The 19,424-nt window shown below is 43.4% G+C and overlaps 1 protein-coding gene across 1 annotated transcript in view; it reads left to right on the plus strand.

The window, feature by feature from the left end:
• Nucleotides 1-19,424, plus strand: part of LOC120393921 (transmembrane protein 245-like) — a 142,514-nt gene that overhangs the window by 59,883 nt on the left and 63,207 nt on the right. The window contains exons 8-11 of the mRNA XM_039518378.1: nucleotides 6,141-6,245; nucleotides 7,999-8,081; nucleotides 12,414-12,504; nucleotides 13,362-13,460. Of these exons, the coding sequence (XP_039374312.1) occupies nucleotides 6,141-6,245; nucleotides 7,999-8,081; nucleotides 12,414-12,504; nucleotides 13,362-13,460 (378 nt within the window). The remainder of the gene's footprint in view (nucleotides 1-6,140; nucleotides 6,246-7,998; nucleotides 8,082-12,413; nucleotides 12,505-13,361; nucleotides 13,461-19,424) is intronic.

Raw genomic sequence — 19,424 nt, forward strand, 5'->3', positions numbered from 1 at the left:
GCTCCCTGTCCCATTTGATGTACCGCTCGAGTAGTGTGAGGCATGGATCGCCATGTGTCCGATGCAGATCCACCAAATGCTGTTGGTCCCTGAGACCCCAGACAAGATAGCCCAGCTTGCTCGGACATGTCGGCTTCGGGACGCAGCGACTGGCACCGGTCAGACAAGAGCCACCGCTCTGTCCAATCCTGGTCGCCAGGTACCGACCGCTCTGCTTATAGTTCTGGCACGGAGCAAGGTTCCCTGACTGTGGGACAAGCCCCGGTACTTGCACATCAGCACCGAAACCTGTCCCCTGGCCTTAAGTGCAGTGACTAGTGCCATGGTACCCATGGGGGTTCACCCAACCTTCCCAGGCTGCTCAGTCAGTGTCGGAGTGGGCAGCGGCCTCAGTATCCCATCCCCCTCTAGTGCTTGAAGCTTCCGGGGGTAAGACCCCACAGTCCAGGAGGGGCAAGATGCTGGACCACCAATAAACGTAGAGGTTCCCGCAGCACCAGCATCGTCCTTGTCGTCGCCAGATGAGGCTATCACGGGGCCCCCTCACCCAGTTCTTTAAGATGATGCCAAAGTGCACCAGGAACTTTTGAGGAGGGTTGCTTCCAGCCTGGGGTTTCAGGCAGAGAAATTGGAAGAGCCCTCGGACTCTGTTTGATGTCCTCTGCTGCTCGGCCCCTGCAAGGTGGCCTTTCCCCTTCATGAAGGGGTTTCCAAAATCACTAATGCCCTGTGGCAGACCACCTCTTCCCTGGCCCCTAAGAGGGCCGAATGCAAGTACTTTGTGCCAATCAAAGGGCATGAGTACTTATACTCCCACCCAGCCCCCAATTCCCTTGTGGCCAAGGCAGTTAACCACAAGAAGAGGCAAGGACAACCCGGGGCCACCCCCAAAAAATAAAGACTGGAGGAGGCCATATCTCTTTGGACGTAAGGTTTATTTGTCCTTCAGCTGAGAGTGGCCAACCACCAAGACCTCCTTGGCCGATATGACTTCAGTATGTGGCAAGCCGTGGCCAAGTTCAAAGGGTTGCTCCCTGAGGCCTCCAAGAAGGAGTTCTGAGCAATCCTCGATCAGAGAATGACTGCAACCAGGGTGGCCCTCCAGACTACATCAGATGTCGCTGATGTAGCTGCCCGCATCATGGTTTCTGCTATCTCCATGCTTGGACAGCTATAACTTCCGACTCCTGGGTCCACACAGTGGAGCAGGGTTATACCCTCCAGTTCCTTTCTACCCCCACTTCCCACCCTCCTTCCACGTCCCTCTTCAGGGACCCGTCTCATGAGTCTCCTTGCATAGGAGGTAAAGGGGTTACTATAGCTGGGTGTGGTGGAAGAAGTTCCTCTCAAGTACAGGAACAAGGGGATTCTGTTCCCGGTACTTTTTAATCCCAAAGGCAGTCTATGGCTCATCCTGGACCTGCGACACCTCAACAAGTACCTGAAGAAGCTAAAGTTCTGCATGGTCTCCTTGGTTTCTATCATCTCCTCCCTGGATCCGGGAGACTGGTATGCCACTCTCGACTTGAAGGATGCATACTTCCACATAGCGCTTTTTCAAGGACACAGACACTTCCTCTGGTTTATGGTGAGGCCCCACCACTACCAGTTTTCAGTCCTCCTGTTCGGCCTGGCGACAGCACAGAGAGTGTTTACCAAGTGCATGTCAGTGGCAGCGGTTTACCTCAGGTGCCGGGGTATCCAGAACTACCCATATGTCGATGACTGGCTGGTCAAGGGCAGTTCTAGGTCTCAAATCCAAAGGTATTTTGCAGTGCTTCAAGCCACGTGTTGCTCCCTGGGTGTCCTGGTAAATGCAAAGTCAACATTAGTGCCAGTGCAAAGGATAGAGTTAATCGGAGCAGTCCTTGACTCGACCTGCGCAAGAGCGTTCCTGACACTAGAAAGGTTTCGGGCCTTGACAGACCTCATCACAGAGGTGTCCCCGTTCCCCCTGACTACAGCCAGGGTCTGCCTGCGCCTGCTGGGCCACATGACGCCCTGCACATACATTATCCACCATGCCAGGCTCCGGGTGTGGTCCCTGCAGGAATGGCTGATGGCCTACTCCCAGTCCAGGGATCACCTGGAAAACATTGTGAGCATCTCCCAAGCAGTACTCACTTCGTTGCGATAGTGGACCAATTGCGAGAAGGTCCTAGAGGGAGTTCCATTCAACATAACCTACCTCACTCCATCGAGTTGGTGTCCGATGCCTTGGCTGGGGTGCGCACCTCAGAGATCTCCAGACCCAGGATATGTGGTACCCAGAGGAGATGATGCTCCACATAAATGTCAAAGAACTCAAAGTGGTCCAATTAGTGTGTGGCGTCTTCCTACCTCAGCTGTCAGGCAACACAGCCTCAATGTTCAACATCAACAGGCAAGGGGGAGTGTGCTTGTCGGCTCTCTGCCAAGAGTCACTCCATATCTGGAGCTTCTGCATTGACCACGAGATCCACCTGGAAGCTTGTTGCCTCCCTGGCTTCAAGAACACGCTAGCGGATCACCTCAGTAGGGATTTCTCCTCTCACCACGAGTGGTTGCTCCACTGGGACATAGCCTACATGGTCTTCCAGAGGTTGGGGACTCCCCAAATGGAACTGTTTGTCACCAAGCAAAACAGAAAATGTCATCGATTTTGCTCTCGGCAAGGACTCCCTCTCCGATGCCTTTCTCCTGTCGTGGTCAGGGGGCCTGATGTACACGTTTCCCTCGATCCCACTCTGCCAAGAGCCTGGCAAAGATAGAGAGAGTGTGGGTTATCATGATTGCCTCAGATGCCCTTGCCAGCGCTAGTTCGGTACACTCATGAACCTGTCAGCAGCCCCTCCCTGGCCCCTGCCCAACCGACTGGACCTGCTGTCACAGGACCAGGGTTGGCTCTTGCTCCCCAACCTCGCGTCCCTCTACCTCTCAGTGTGGATGCTGTGTGGCTGAACCCTGAGGAGCAAACCTGTTTGGAGGAGGTCCAACAGCTCCTTCTGGGAAGTAGGAAGCCCTCAACTAGACTGACTTACCTGGCCAAATGGACAAGGTTTTCCTGCTGGGCATCTGAGGGTGGCATCTCTCCTCACGCTCTTTCATACAGGCTGTCCCAGACTATCTGCTTCATTTGAGGAACCAGGGCCTGACACACTCTTCCATTAGAATGCATCTCGTGGCCATCTCCACTTTTCACCCGCCAATCCAAGGACAGACGTGACATGATGGTCAGATTCTTGAGAGGGCTCAAGAGACTCTTCCTGTAGGTACAGACTCCTGTCCCGCAATGGGATCTTAACTTGGTCCTCTCTAGGCTTACGGGCCCCTTTTGAGCCACTGTGTTCCTGCTTCCTTTCCCACCTGTCATGGAAGGTCGTGTTCCTGGTGGCAGTGACATTGGTGAGACGAGTCTCTGAAATTAAAGCCTTCACCTCAGAACTGCTGTACATGGTCTTCTACAAAGACGAGCTTCAGCTGCAGGCCCACCTGGCCGTCCACCTTCCATATGAGCCAGGACATCTTCCTCCCGGTGTTCTGTCCCAAACCGCACAAGACCAGTGAAGAGAGGCGTCTTCACATGCTGGACGTCCGAAGGGCTTTGGCTTTTTACTTAGCACATACCAAACCTTTCCATAAATCAACTCAGCTCTTCATTGCTACAGTGGATAAGATGAAGGGCCTGCCAGTGTCCTCACAGAGGATTTCCAATTGGATTACCTCATGCGTAAAGACCTGTTATGACCTGGCAGGGGTTCCGCCACCGCCAGCTGTTAGAGCCCACTCGACCAGGGCTCAGGCGTCGTCAGCCTTCCTGGCACACAGCCCTATCCAGCACATCTGTAGAGCCGCAACATGGTCCTCTGTCCACACGTTCACTGCTCATTATGCCATCACTCAGCAGACTAGGGATGACGCTGGGTTCAGCAGAGCTGTGTTGCAATCTACACATCTTGAACTCCTACCCATCTCCAGGGGTACTGCTTTGGAGTCACCTAACATGGAATGGACATGAGCAAGCACTCGAAGAAAAGACAGTTACCTTTTCCGTAACTGGTGTTTTTCAAGATGTGTTGCTCATGTCTGTTCCATGACCCGCCCTCCTTCCCCATTGTTGGAGTTTCCTGCAAGAAGGAACTGAAGGTGGGGGGAGCCCGCGGTGCCCCTTATACCGTGGTATGTGCGTGCGCCGCTCTAGGGGCAACAGAGCCAGTCCCCTACAGATACTGCTGAGGTAAAAACTTCCGGCATCAGCGCATGTGTGCGAGGACACACCCCTAATATGGGATGGATATGAGCAACACATCTCAAAGAACACCAGTTACGGAGAAGGTAACTGTTGGGTTTTTTTCTGTCGCTGTCATCAAAATCCCTAAATGTATGAGAACACTGAAAGGGCAAAACTGAACAGGATTTTCTGTAGTTTCCCAGATAGTAAATATCTGGGATTTCAAGCTAGTTGGAATTTTTCAGATAACTGCCCTGCTGGCAGTTGACTTCACCACTATTACCAATGAGAGAACTTGAATGATTGCTGAAGTGTTTCAGGGTATGGTGGCAAACACTGAAAATTTCCATGTTCTCTCTGAGATTTTTGCTGGGTACTGCAGGTTCTTTGAGATTCCTTTTTGCAGAACATAGTACACCTCTACCCTGATATAATGTGACCCGATATAACACAAATTTGGCTATAACGCGGTAAAGCAGTGCTCGGGGGGGGGGCGGGGCTGCGCACTCCTGTGGATCAAAGCAAGTTCGCTATAACGCGGTTTCACCTATAACACGGTAAGATTTTTTTGTCTCCCAAGGACAGCGTTATATTGGGGTAAAGGTGTATAATGCAGGAACTTGCAGAACTCAACAGTTACTTTTCTAAAGTGAGTGTCACACTGTATTCTGAATGGTTGCTTTGAAATGCCAACTATCTGCCTTGTGACAATGTGTGTTAAACAAGATGTCAATTGTAGCAGAGCCTGAGGGTAAAATCATTCATGTATATTAGGTGTTCAGATCCCCTGGTGGTGATCCAGATATAATTAGAGATTTAAAAATTATAACAATCAGTAATGGATCAATAAACCAAGTTCATATGCAGGGATAGGGATCAGTAATAGAGAAAGAGCTCCTATTACTTTAACTTTTGACATTACATGACACCGAGGAAAAGAATAATAACTAAAATTATCAGCACAACCACTGAACGTATAGCCATTTCTCATTTGGAAATATGGAACCTTCTGCATATTGCCTTTGAATTCAGTTCTGTTTTAAAGTAAAATTTTAGAGCACAGCTAGATTTCTCCTGCTAGGTGTTTTTTTTTTTTTTTTTTTTTTTTTTTTTTACTGGAGTGCTTTTTCTGACTTTTTAGCTACAAAAGCTGGAAAAAATAGATTTGCCCACAATAAGGTTGTGAGATCTTTATTTAATCAGGCCCCTTTAATGTTAGATTAAGTGCAGTTTACTCTTTTCTAGAGTGCTCTCCACACAGCCATGTAGTTAAGATTTTTCCCTCCTGAATGACGCCAACAAAACTTCATGAACCTGAAGTGGTGTGATTACTGGTTAGTTGTGATGTGTGTGCTCAGGCCATCTGCACTGAGTTCAGGTAAGGCTTGAGGTCTGCTTAGCAGCGTTAAAAATATCTAGATATCTCATTAGAGATTTAGATGATTAACTTCAGCCATCCAAGTTTGCAAATCATGGTTGTATAATCCACGCTGGTAACTTCCCAAATTTTGTGCAGATGATAGTGACCATAGGTTTCTCTGTTGCTTGAAGACAAGAAATTAATCCAGAATGTAAATTCAGAATTAAAATGAGTGCTAGCTTCTTTGGGTCTGATAACAAAATAATATTAAATTACTGATTGCTTTGCTGAGAGCTTGCTATGTGATTCACAGTAATGTTTAAATTTAATTTGCAAAATCACTTGCATTGTAACATTTTCCTTAGTTGTCATGTTAAACATTGGTTGTTAATTGTTCGTATCTAAGCTTGGGCATAAATAATACTTGCTTAGGGTCTGATTTTTTTCAGTCTTTTTGTAAAGAAAACGCCTGTTGAAATCCAGAATTGTCAGACTGGGCCAGTATCACTTGAAGAAAAAACTGATTATTTTTTTTTTATGTCATGATTTGTTTTTCTTTTTTCTGAACAGATGATCGTGTGGTTGGAGAAAATGCTTGATAAAATAATTAGCATTTTCATAATATTTTTGCTAGTGATAGGAACCCTTCTGCTAGCCCTGCTCCTTACGGCAAAGGTACAGTGCACCAAGAATTATAATCAAAGTTGTTCTTTTAATCCCTTTTTTAAATGAAAATGTTACTGATGTTTGTGCTGCACTATAGAGCAGAAATGCTTTTGAAAAATATATAGTAATCAAATGTTCTTCAATCTATCCTGTTAATACTATGTATAGATGAAGAAAAAATGTGTACATGCAAAGTGTTACCCTAGTAAACTGTGAAGTAGGAGAACTGTGAGACGTATGATAATTTTACAGTACTAGTACTAGAATTATTTTGCAACCTATTATAGCTGCTCTGTTTCAGTGAGTAAAGGAGAACACCTCAGATTCCTTAGCATCAGTGTTATGCTGGTGTAAATTATTGCAGTAGAATATTAATATTGTGAAACTATTTACCAGTTGTTTTATCGGAAGAATGATATTCCAATGCACTGAAGATCATTTTCAGCATAAATCTGTGGAAGTAAGGGAAAAGCATACATTTCTATATGAGTGTCTGCACCTCACACTCATAAATATTTGTGAGGTGTGTAGGTACACATGCCCATATGTAACTGTCAGTTTTGATCTCATGACACCACATTCTCAAGATCAGATTTTCTCAAACTGATTTTCACTATGCAGCTACTTTTTCTTCCCAATAGAGGTCACTCATTTAATGTGAACTTTTTTTAACTCCTGGGGAATTCTGAGCCACCGCACATGTGCAGAATTCATGTGCGCTGCAGAATTTTTTTTCTCCGCAGAAAATACTTTCTGCCAGAGAGACACTGCAGTTACACCCTTTGCCCACCAGGGGCTGTTGTGGTGCCAAAACTGAGGGCAGCTGCTCTCAGTCAGGAATAGCCAGCCACAAAAAGGGGAAAGGGAGGAGAAGAGGCTGAGTTCCTCACAGTGCCCTGCTCATGGGGCCTGGTGAGGAGGCATGGGATGTGTGGGGGACAGACAGTATGGGGTTCATGGGGCTGCTGCTGTGGGGGGTCACAGAGGGGTTCAGAAGGGTTAGTGGGGGACAGACTGGTGCGAGGGCCGAATGGGAGTGGGGGTGCAGGGCCACATGGGGATGGAGGAGTGAGGGTGCAGGGAGATGAGGGACGGGGCTGATTGAGTGGGGATTCAGGGACACATGGGGATAGGGGCAGATGTGCCTGACTGAATGAGAGAGTCTAGGGGTCAGCCAGGGAAGGCTCCCCAACTCTGTAACAATCCCTCCCCTCTTCCCCCCCCCCAAAACCCTGTTTCATATTTCTCCCACCCGCACCCAACAGCCCTCCAGGTTCACTCCCATGATCCTTCCCAGCAATTACTTTCCTTCCCCTCAGCTCCTCCATTAGCCTGACTCCCCCAAGCCTGGGCGCTGCTTCTGAGTGGTGTGATAAATGCATTCTGTATTGTAGTTTAAATTAATTATTGTTAAGAGTTCTGTATTAATATGCCTTATAAGGAATCTATTTGTCAAAAAACATTTCCTGAATCTTTTTTGTTGTCTATTGTTAGACATACTTGTTGACAGGTATTTTGAAATTACCAAAATAATTGAAACTGGCGTAATTATATTGTTACTTTGACAAATAAAATATGCAGAATTTTGCAGAATTTTAATTTTTTGGCGCAGAATTCCTCCAGAAGTGTATTTTGCTGTTTTGTGTTAATACTAAATATTTGAAAATTATGATTTAAATATCTTGTTCTGTTAATTTAGGGTGGGTGCTAGTTTGTATTACATAACACTTCATATTCTTTCTTTTGTCTGTATTTAACTCAGGTACATCAAGAGAGTGTTCACTTAATTCAAGTCACAAGCAGCTTGATCAATGAGACTGTAGCCAATCACCCAGAGTGGGCAAAGTAAGAATGCTGAAATTAAGAGACTAGAGTAGATAAACAAGTTTCAAGGTGCTCTTATCTACAGTTTTTATATTTTTAGAAGACTCCTGTGTGTTAAGAAATGAGGGTGAATATTTCAGGCACGTGCATGAACGCTGCTGCTTCCCTTCCCACAAATCTGGTGCTAAGCTGCCTTCCAGGCCATCCCTGGAGTAGTGATCTCTTCTGGGGCTAAAAGGGCAGATGGGAGCTGAGCCTAGTGGTTTAATTGTGGACCAGTCATGGCAGAGAGTTGTGTAACTTCCTTCCTGGAAGCTGTTTTGAAGGAGCTTGTCTCCCCAGACAAGATTTGTAGGAGGGCAAAGAGGCATCAGCCACATAGTGTGGACCAGAAAATTAACTGGAAAGCCTTTTTACAGGATTGAGGGAATGATGGCAGAGCTAGCCCCTTTAAGGATAGAGTGTTGGCTGGGAAACTCTCTTGAGGGAATAGTAAGATTGGGGGCAACTCTTTTGCAGTGGATTAGAAAAAAGAAAGGAATTGGTCTGGAAAACTCCTCCTTTTTGGGGGGAATTAGAAGTGAGAATAAGTGGAAGGGGGAGGAGCATGTATCTACATGTAAATGAAAGGTATGCAAGTGTGAGAGAGGTAGTGGGAAGATTGGAAGGAATAGTACGCATGATGAGGAGAACAAATAGGAAGGGAATGGTGGAAGGGAAATGCAGGGAAAATCAGTGGAGAGAAAGATGAAAAGGGGTAGTTAGGGGGAAAGGGAGGGAATCGATCAGTATGTGAAGGGAGTGCTCACAGTGGATTGTGTGAATAGCAGGGGTAGAAAAGATCAATCTGAGGAGTGGTTTTCAGGTGGTACGGTTACAGAGGTATTTTTCATCCTTGCTTTTATGCTGATTTAAACAATTGAATGTTGGTTACACTTTTTTTAATCCCCAATTTGTGTAGACCAGTGATATTCAGAAAAGTGGCTCTTTAAATGTGTCTCCTGTGGCTCTTTGCAGCACATGATACTAAAACACTGTAATTTCAATTATTAACTAATCAGAATGTTCTTACTATGTTATTAACCAGTTATAGTTGATAAAATAATACTTAATAATTTTACTGTGAGAATAATGTATATAAAACTAAATTTCCCCGTCATACTGTTTAAATATGAATATATAGTACCACAGTAAATGAAACTAATGTATTCACACTACCCAAAAGAACCACAGTAATGTTGATCGCTAATTTGGCTCCTGAACCACTGATGTCTAAGTATCACTGTTGTAGACCCTGCTGTCGTGCACCGAAGGTTCCCTAGTGTGCTTTAATGTAGTACTATTTAACATAGTGCATTAAAGTGTACCAGCGGGGTCTACATAGACCAATTAATTTGTAACACATAGCTGTATTTAGAAATCACACCTCCGTATAGCACATTACCCCATTTAGACAAACAAGCCCCTTGTTGGCAGCTATTGTGTGATTCAGCCCTTGCATTCTGCAGAGAAGGTAGAAATTAGGGCTGTCATGCGATTAAAAAAATTAATCACAATTAATCACGCGATTTTAAAAAATAACAGAATACCATTTATTTAAATATTTTTGGAAGTTGTCTACATTTTCAAATATATTGATTTCAATTACAACACAATACAAAGTGTACAGTGCTCACTTTATATTTTTTATTACAAGTGTTTGCACTGTAAAAACAAAAAAGAAATAGTATTTTTCAGTTCACCTAATACAAGTACTGTAGTGCAATCTTTTTATAATGAAAATTGAACTTACAAATGTAGAATTGTGTACAAAAAACCTGCATTCAAAAATAAAACAATGTAAGATTTTAGAGCCTGCAAGTCCACTCAGTCCTACTTCTTGTTCAGCCAATCGCTCAGACAAACAAGGTTGTTTACATTTGCAGGAGATAATGCTATCCGCTTTTTGTTTACAATGTCACCTGAAAATGAGAACAGGTGTTCTCATGGCGCTGTTGTAGCCAGTGTCGCAAGATATTTACGTGCCAGATGTGTTAAAGATTTGTATGTCCTTTCATGCTTCAACCACCATTCCAGAGGACATGCGTCCATGCTGATGACAGGTTCTGTTTGATAACAATCCAAAGCAGTGCAGACCGACACGTTCATTTTCATCATCCAAGTTAGATGCCACCAGCAGAAGGCTGATTTTCTTTTTTGGTGGTTCAGGTTCTGTAGTTACCACATTGGAGTGTTGCTCTTTTAAGACTTCTGAAAGCATGCTCCACACCTTGTCCCTCTCAGATTTTTGGAAGGTACTTCACATTCTTAAACCTTGGGTCAAGTGCTGTAGCTATCTGTAGAAATCTCACATTGGTACCTTCTTTGTGTTTTGTCAGATCTGCAGAGAAAGTGTTCTTAAAAGGAACATGTGCTGGGTCATCATCTGAGACTCATATAACATAAAATATATGGCAGAATGCAGGTAAAACAGAGCAGGGGACATACTATTCTCCCCCAAGGAGTTCAGTAAAAATTTAATTAATGCATTTTTTTTAACGAGCATCATCAGCATGGAAGCATTTCCTCTGGAATGGTGGCCAAAGCATGAAGGGGCATACGAATGTTTAGCATATCTGGCAAGTAAATACCTTGCAATGCCGGCTACAAAAGTGCTGTGTGAATGCCTGTTCTCACTTTCTGGTGACATTGTAAATAAGAAGAGGGCAGCATTATCTCCTGTAAATGTAAACAAACTTGTTTGTTTGAGCAATTGGCTGAACAAGAAGGAAGGACTGAGTGGACTTGTAGGCTCTAAAGTTTTACGTTGTTTTGTTTTTAAGTGCAGTTATGTAACAAAAAAAATCTAATATTTGTAAGTTGCACTTTCACGACAAAGATTGCACTGCAGTACTTGTATGAGGTGAATTGAAAAATATTTTTCTTATCATTTTTACAGTGCAAATATTTGTAATAAAAATTATACACTCTTTGTATTGTATGCTGTACTGAAATTTATAGATATGAAAATGTAGGAAAACATCCAAAATATTTAATTTCATTTGGCATTCTGTTTAACAGTTAAAACTGTGTATTAATTTTTGAGATAATCGTGTGAGTTAACTGCCATTAATCAACAGCCCTAATAGAAATGTGACAAAAATAAGACTAATAAAAACTGGCAGTTGTTGTGACCAAATAGATTACTCAAGGAATAAAAATGTTCGAAAAATAGTAGAATTGCTAGATATCACAGTTTCAATTGGAGTACTTGCTTTCAGAGCTTGAAGTGTACATATGTTTCAAATTGGGCAAGAGAGAGGCAGTTAAAATTTCTTGGAAGCTTCAGATATATAGGATTTGTGAGGGGTCAAACTCTGACAGAAACATCACAGTTAATACCTCATTGAGATGAATGAAGGCAATTCATACCTCTTTTTGGCCCAAACACTTCTCCTCCCAGCATCTATGGAGAACTGTGTGGTTCTGTTCTGCAAGATTTGCGAAGCTGATGTAGGAGATGCATATCCCTGGTACACTGAGGCTTGACTACTGGCCACAGGGGGTATGTCTACACTGGAATAAAAGACCCGCTGCATGGCCATGGCTGGCCCTGGTCAGCTGACTAGGGCTTGCAGGGCTAAAAATTGTGCGTAGATACTTTGGGCTCTGGAGCCTGGGCTCCAGCCTGAGCCTCAATGTCTGCACAGCAATTTGACAGCAGACCGAGGTTAGCTGCGGGTGTTCAATTTCTGTATAGATGCCCATAGAGTGGCTCCATTCCTTCAGAGTGACCTGAGAGTGGGAAAGGGAAGATTCTTCCCCAGTACAGGAAAAAGTCCCCAGCACACATCTTGACTGGGAATAGGATTTGAGCATTGGGTGATTTACATTGCTCTGTATTTCTAGGCTGTCTGTAAGTTCAGGAAGACCACACTGTATCAATTTACAGTCTGTTCATATTTGGAAGGTTATCTTTGCAACCATATGAACTTGAAAGATAAGGTTTCCAAATTATATTTCTAACAAAGCAGCAGCTAAGAACCCCACAAGTGGCTAAACAATTATATTATAGCATACATACAGATGGACAAGATCTCTAAATGTAAATTTAGTAAGTTTCAGAGTGAAATGTAAATATAGTAATCTGTATCCTACACCGAGTTATGCTTCGTATGTTAAAAAGTCTTCATCCTGTCATTGAAAAAGGAAGTATTCTAGTTTTAACAAAGATGTTAGTTGATACATATTTAAATTATAGGTGCTGTTGGTTGGAAATCTTTTGTTACTTTTAGTGTTTCAGGCACTGTAGTGAAATGGTTCAGAAGTATTGGAGATAATTTTATTTATACTTTCCTTCTTTAAAAATATCAGCTGGCTCCCTGAAGCTCAGGTCATTCAAAAAGCTCTCAATTCGGCTGCTAACAATGTGTATCAGTATGGCCGAGAATGGATTACACACAAGGTAAGAACACCTTCTTATTTTTTTTATTAGTTTTAGTGTTTTGCTTTTTGTTCCTTTCCAAAATAAGGCAATGATCTATACACTTTTTCCTTCTTGTAATGTCAAATGGTATCTCTTGGGCTGCTTTAGTTACCTTTAAATGTTTTGCTGAAGATTTATTCGTTCCAATCTGCTGTTTAGCAGAGTAAAGCCTATATTTGGGAATGATTTTAATAGTCTTGCTCCCCATGGCTGCTGGAAACTGCTTGCTTTTAAGAGCTTGAAAATAGAAGTATCTATCCATCTCCCTTGTGACTATCCATGTGAAGACTCTGTAGAAAATGTAATTTGTTTCAGAAACTGCCCTTAGTTAAGCATTTTTCAGATGGTAGAATGCATTGTTCTGAAAATGACCATTTTTGGCCAACCTATGATCTTCTGAAGTTCTAGCCTCTAAAGTACAGAGTACATTGTAGATTGGGAGTTCAGTGTTCCTTGGGAGGATGGCAGGATCTTGCATTGTCCTCACATAAGCATTTTGACATCTAGCACACCTCTCAAATCTCTTTGAGTGTATTTACTGTATACAAGGATCTGACAGATCTTTGTGCTTAGTGTTTCACTGGGGAGGAGTCTCATCTCTGTTTCCATTTAATGTGGCAAAATTGCTTGTTTCAGGGAAGATGTTATGTGCTGTCAGCCACAGTTACTGAAATGCATATTGTATACCTGTAGACATTGTTGACTTTTTTGATTTTTTTTGGACCTGAGCCAAGCTTTCAGTGAAAATCTAATGTAGATGTTCTGCCTTTGAGTTCAGCCATAGCTGCTAGCTTCAAGTTGCTTCACATAATAAACACAATTTCTGTATATTATAGCTCCATAAGATATTAGGAGAGAAAGTGAACAACACTGCTGTGATTGAAAAGCAAGTGCTAGAGCTCTGGGACAGACTTTATCACTCTTGGTTTGTGAAGGTGAGTAACTGATACCTATTATATGTATCACTTTTTAGTTTTTACTGATTCCTGTTAAATTTTAAAAACATACATTCTAAGAGAGAGGTTTTTAAAAGCTTGTAATGTTTAGTGAAAGAAATTAATGAAGTGTCAGTTGAGTCTTCAAATGCACAAGTCAGGTCACTCTAGAATTAGGTTTCCAGTTCATCCAGATTTCTGCCCCTTTGCATATACGTAGTTATATGCATCTTTATATGTGCTATTTAATGTACGCTTAGTATATGTGTGTGTTTTTTAGTATGTCAGACCTTTGCACTGAATATTTATTCCTTGGAAGTAACATGAAAGCTATTTGTATGTATGTTTGTGCAACTTCAGAATTAAATATTCATTTGAATTTGTGAAAATGCAATTTTAGTTTAGTGTATTTTCATTGTGTTTCTTAAAGAATTCAGATTCAAAGTATGTGTTAGCATTCATATTATGGGAGGCTCTAGAGAGAGAACAAAATTAAGAGCAATTTTACTAAGTTAGTGTAATTTTTAAATGTATGCAATTTAAACATACAAAAAATCATAACATCATCTAACGGATTTTTCTTTACTTTCCTTATTTTTTTAAGTAAAAACAGTATTGATTGTACATAAAATTAAGTTGTCTGTTCTATGAAACTCCAGTGTGAAGAACCTTTTATTTATAACAAAACACTCTTAAAATGTTTGTAACTTACCAAGAAGCTCTCTGTATTTCTGGTAACAATATTATCTTAGTGTAACTATCAAAATGAAAAAGAAAATCAAGGCTACTTTTCTTGACAAGGTGATGTAGTGAGAGGTAATATGGCTGTGTAAGTAGGGTACCAGCAAGTAAGATACTCTAAACATGAGAGAAGTGAGACTTCGATAAAATGAGAAGGCTTGTCAAAAATGTCCTAAAATCACAAGTAAAAGAAGTGAAGTCCTTAGAGGTGGAAACTGGTATGGATGCTTGTGGCTGTGGTCGCTGGAGGGGCTATTCTGAGAATTCTCAGTTGGGGAAATTTCCAAAGAATAGGGCAGACAATCCCCCCCAAACTGGTGGTTTATTCTATAATTAGATACCCGTGGGGGAATTCTGCATCACTGCATGTACGCAGAATTAATGTATCCTGCGGATTTCTTTGCTTCCCTGCCAAAAAATGACTTTCTGACAGGGAAGCTGCAAGAGCAGTCACGCACCACTCCCTAGCAGCTCAGGTACATCATGTCAGGTACCCAGAGCAGCCGGTGGAGAGGTAAATCACCATAGGGCTGGGGACACGCTAGCCAGTGGCTCCTACCTTAAGCCAGGATCAGCTGCTAGTCCTGGCTGGGCTGGAGGCAGGAGAGAATGGGACTTCCTCTTCCCCTGCTAGGAGTGGCTTGGGCTATGTCAGACCCACCCCCAGAAACCTTCCCCAGCTGCAGGAAGCTCAGCATCCTCCCCTGCTTCCTGCCCCATCACTCCTCAGCTGTGTGGGGAGGGGTCACTGTATGGGGAGCTGCTCCCCCATCCACCCAACCACTGTGCATCTGGACCTCCCTGCCAAGCCTCACCCGGTACATCCCCTAGCTCTTCATACCCTAACTCTACCCCACTGAACCTTAACCCCCGCATCTGGAACCCCACTGCACCCAGATCCCATGCCTCTGGATCCCCACACCCAGACCACCCCCCACTGAACTCCCTGCACTCAAACCCCACTCTGATGCCCAACCTCCTGACCACCCTGAGCCTCCACATCCAGACCCCCATGCCACAGACCCCCATTTCCCCAGCACCCAGACTCCCCCGCTGAGCCCCAGCCACCTTCATGTGGAGCCCCTGCAGAGTCCCATTGCCCCTGCACTTGGAAACCCCCCACCATCCCCAATGAGCCTCTGTGCATCCAGATCTCCCCACTGAGCTGCCTGCACCCAGATTATCCCACACAGAATCCTCTCACCCCACACTTGGATACCCCCCACACTTGGATCTTGCCTGGTTGAGCCTACTTGCCCCACACCTGGTACACCTGGCGCAGAGGGGCAGGCCCCAAGGTGTTTCTGGGGCAGGCCCAGGCCTTGTGCTGTGTCAGGGTCGGGTGCAACCTCACCACTGTGTCTGCGTCCCAGGCATGGGGGGTGTAGTGTGATCTCCCACCTTCCTGCAGCCCACTGCACATGCGGAGCGGGGCAAGCCCCTGACCCCGCTCCCCGCAGGAGCTCGAGGGCCAGGTTAAAAGGTCTGATGGGCCTGATGTGGTTCGTGGGCCATAGTTTGCCCACCCCCGTTATAGTCCACCAATAGGCAGTCTGTGCAGAGTTTGTTCAAACTCTTCTATGAGAAATTGCAAGGTTAATCCTGAGTAGACCTGGAGACCTCAGACTTAGACTTTCCCTGTCAAAGTTTAAGCAGATCTGAGACAGCAAGGATCAGGTCCAAAACTTTATTTAAATTATAGCTTAAGTTCAGTGGGTAAGCCTCTTTGTAGCAAATGATCACCGCAGGCATTTCTTGGATGAAGAATAGGTAACACACCCAACTGAGTTACATTAATGATGTCTCAGCCACTCATGAGCCAACAATAAAGAGGCTTCAGCCAGTTCCACCCAACCCCAGCCCTATACTCCAGAACTGTATCGTCTTACACTGCTCAAGGCTCCCTTGGGCAGTGCAAGTTCATTAAGTAGTTTGCTACTCCCTCAGTGTGGAGTGGATACATACTAGCCTTTGATAAAAGGGAAGGTCCTTTCATGGATTGAGAACTGGTTAAAAGACAGGGAACAAAGGGTAGGAATTAATGGTAAATTCTCAGAATGGAGATGGGTAACTAGTGGTGTTCCCCAAGGGTCAGTCCTAGGACCAATCCTATTCAATTTATTCATAAATGATCTGGAGAAAGGGGTAAACAGTGAGGTGGCAAAGTTTGCAGACAATACTAAACTGCTCAAGATAGTTAAGACCAAAGCAGACTGTGAAGAACTTCAAAAAGATCTCACAAAACTAAGTGATTGGGCAACAAAATGGCAAATGAAATTTAATGTGGATAAATGTAAAGTAATGCACATTGGAAAAAATAACCCCAACTATACATACAACATGATGGGGGCTAATTTAGCTACAAGTAGTCAGGAAAAAGATCTTGGAGTCATCGTGGACAGTTCTCTGAAGATGTCCCCGCACTGTGCAGCGGCAGTCAAAAAAGCAAACAGGGTGTTAGGAATCATTAAAAAGGGGATAGAGAATAAGACTGAGACTATATTATTGCCCTTATATAAATCCATGATACGCCCACATCTCGAATACTGTGTACAGATGTGGTCTCCTCACCTCAAAAAAGATATACTGGCACTAGAAAAGGTTCAGAAAAGGGCAACTAAAATGATTTAGGGGTTTGGAGAGGGTCCCATACGAAGAAAGATTAAAGAGGCTAGGACTCTTCAGCTTGGAAAAGAGCAGACTAAGGGGGGATATGATAGAGGTATATAAAATCATGAGTGATGTGGAGAAAGTGGATAAGGAAAAGTTATTTACTTATTTCCATAATACAAGAACTAGGGGTCACCAAATGAAATTAATAGGCAGCAGGTTTAAAATAAATAAAAGGAAGTTCTTCTAAACGCAGCGCACAGTCAACTTGTGGAACTCCTTACCTGAGGAGGTTGTGAAGACTAGGACTATAACAGCGTTTAAAAGAGAACTGGGTAAATCCATGGTGGTAAAGTCCATAAATGGCTATTAGCCAGGATGGGTAAGGAATGGTGTCCCTAGCCTCTGTTTGTCAGAGGATGGAGATGGATGGCAGGAGAGAGATCACTTGATCATTGCCTGTTAGGTTCACTCCCTCTGGGGCACCTGGCATTGGCCACTGTCGGTAGACAGATACTGGGCTAGATGGACCTTTGGTCTGACCCGGTACGGCCGTTTCTATGTTATGTTCTTAAACCGAGATGAGATTTCTCAAGCACTTCAACCAAAACATACTGTTTTAGGTAAAATATAAAACAGATTAGAGAAATTTTAAGTGATAAGTAGTAGGCATAAAAGTCCCAGATAGTTACATTATGAAAATAAAAAGTAAATATGCATTCTAAATCCTAAACTTTTAGTCTAAGCAAGAGTTGAATCAAACAGTGTTTCTCACTCTGACAGACAGTACTAGCAGGTTACAGTTCCTCAATACACAGGCTGGCACTTAATTCCAGCCTGAGATCAAACTTCTCCAGTTCAAAGTATTTGTCTTTCACACCTGCTTCCAGATGTTGAGATGAGGGGGAAGAGAAGCTAAGTGATGATGCCAATGTGTCTCTTTTTTTTCTTCCAGCTGCTAGAAAGATCCTTGCTGTGACATGGGGGGCGGGGGGTGTCAGGCAGTCCCCACTGGTCAAGCAGTCTCTGTTGTGTACATTGTCTCCTCCGCCTCTGTGATAGTGGGTTGTGTGTGTGAGCCATTAATGACTGGCTATTGATGGCTACTCATTTGTTGTAACTGAAAGGCTGGTTGTGGAGGTTCCCAACCTCTCAACATATTTCACTAATATATATACACACCTCATAATTTTACATACAATCCAACAGGATATTGGTCAACAAATCAAGACTTACTAAATGATACCTCACAAGACGTACTTTGTACAAAACATATCAATTATGTGACAGTGGTGAATATGGGGGTTGCAAGGTGCTACTTTGAGGTGCAGTGTCACAGTAGGTAAACACAAACAAATCTAATTAGTATCTATTCTTAATTATCTAACAATACAGGCCTACATGTCCAGAATTCTAGTACTTAACATGGCTTTGATAATTATCTACAAGGAATGGCCCTGTTTACCATTTCAATACTCTTCTGATACACCTCTACCTCGATATAACACAGTCCTCGGGAGCCAAAAAAATCTTACCATGTTATAGGTGAAACCGCGGTCTATCGAACTTGCTTTGATCCACCAGAGTGCGCAGACCCACTCCCCCCCTTAACCCTCACTGGCTCGGCATCATAATGCTACTTAAAAAAAATAATCAGTGAGTGACTTTCAGAAGAGATGCATACTGCTCACTTAGAAAGGGAACCAGGAAGGCAAGAAATAAACCGATATGGATAATAGCAATATTCAAGAGATGATTTGAGCCAAATGGTAATCCAGTGAAGCCAATACACAGGAGCATAAATTACAGCAAGTAATATGTGAGAGGGCAGTAAGGGCCAAAATAGATTTTAAATAACCAAGAGCTAAAGGAGTAAAAATTAAACAAGATAGTCTTTAATCAGATCAGAAATAGAAAGCCTGTGGGAGAATCAGTGGGTTGGCTGGATCACCAGAGGTTAAAAGGAGCAGTTAGTTTTCAAACTATGTCCTTCTACTCCTAAGTGATTTCTTTGCATCACTCTTCAATACAGGTGATGTTAGGGATACCTATTCTATATCTGCTCATCTGGTAAAAAAGGTAAAGCATTATTAGTAACTGAAGTGCCATAAGAAGAGATACAGGAACAAATTCTTGATTCAAAGGGCAGTAAGTCACCAGGCCCACATGGTATACATTCAAGTATTCTGAAGGAGCTTAAGTATAAAATGGTATACAAAAATATGCAATCTTCCATTAAAAACAGCTAGTGCTTCAGAGGATTGGAGGATAACAAATGTACATATATTTTTAAAGAGACTCTAGGGATGATCCAGATTGTTAAAGAACAGTAAGGCTTGACTTTATGCCTGGCAGATTGGGTGGAGTGAATTACAGAGTACTAATACCTGGGATCACAATATTGCTCGGAGGCTACCCATTTCGTAATGTATGTTGACTGCGCTTATTGCTTGCAGCAGGGCTTCTTGCATTCTTCTGTTGCACCCCACAAGCTTTCTGTATGCCATCCTCCTCTGCTTCAGGGACTCCTTGCCAGTGCCCCCAATCTCCCCATCAGGTTTCTGTGGCCCTCTGTTCTTCCCTTTTCCCTTACCAGGATCCCTCATTCTCCAC

The sequence above is a fragment of the Mauremys reevesii genome, unplaced genomic scaffold (genome assembly GCF_016161935.1).
Source record: "Mauremys reevesii isolate NIE-2019 unplaced genomic scaffold, ASM1616193v1 Contig37, whole genome shotgun sequence".
In the NCBI taxonomy this organism is placed as follows: domain Eukaryota; kingdom Metazoa; phylum Chordata; order Testudines; family Geoemydidae; genus Mauremys; species Mauremys reevesii.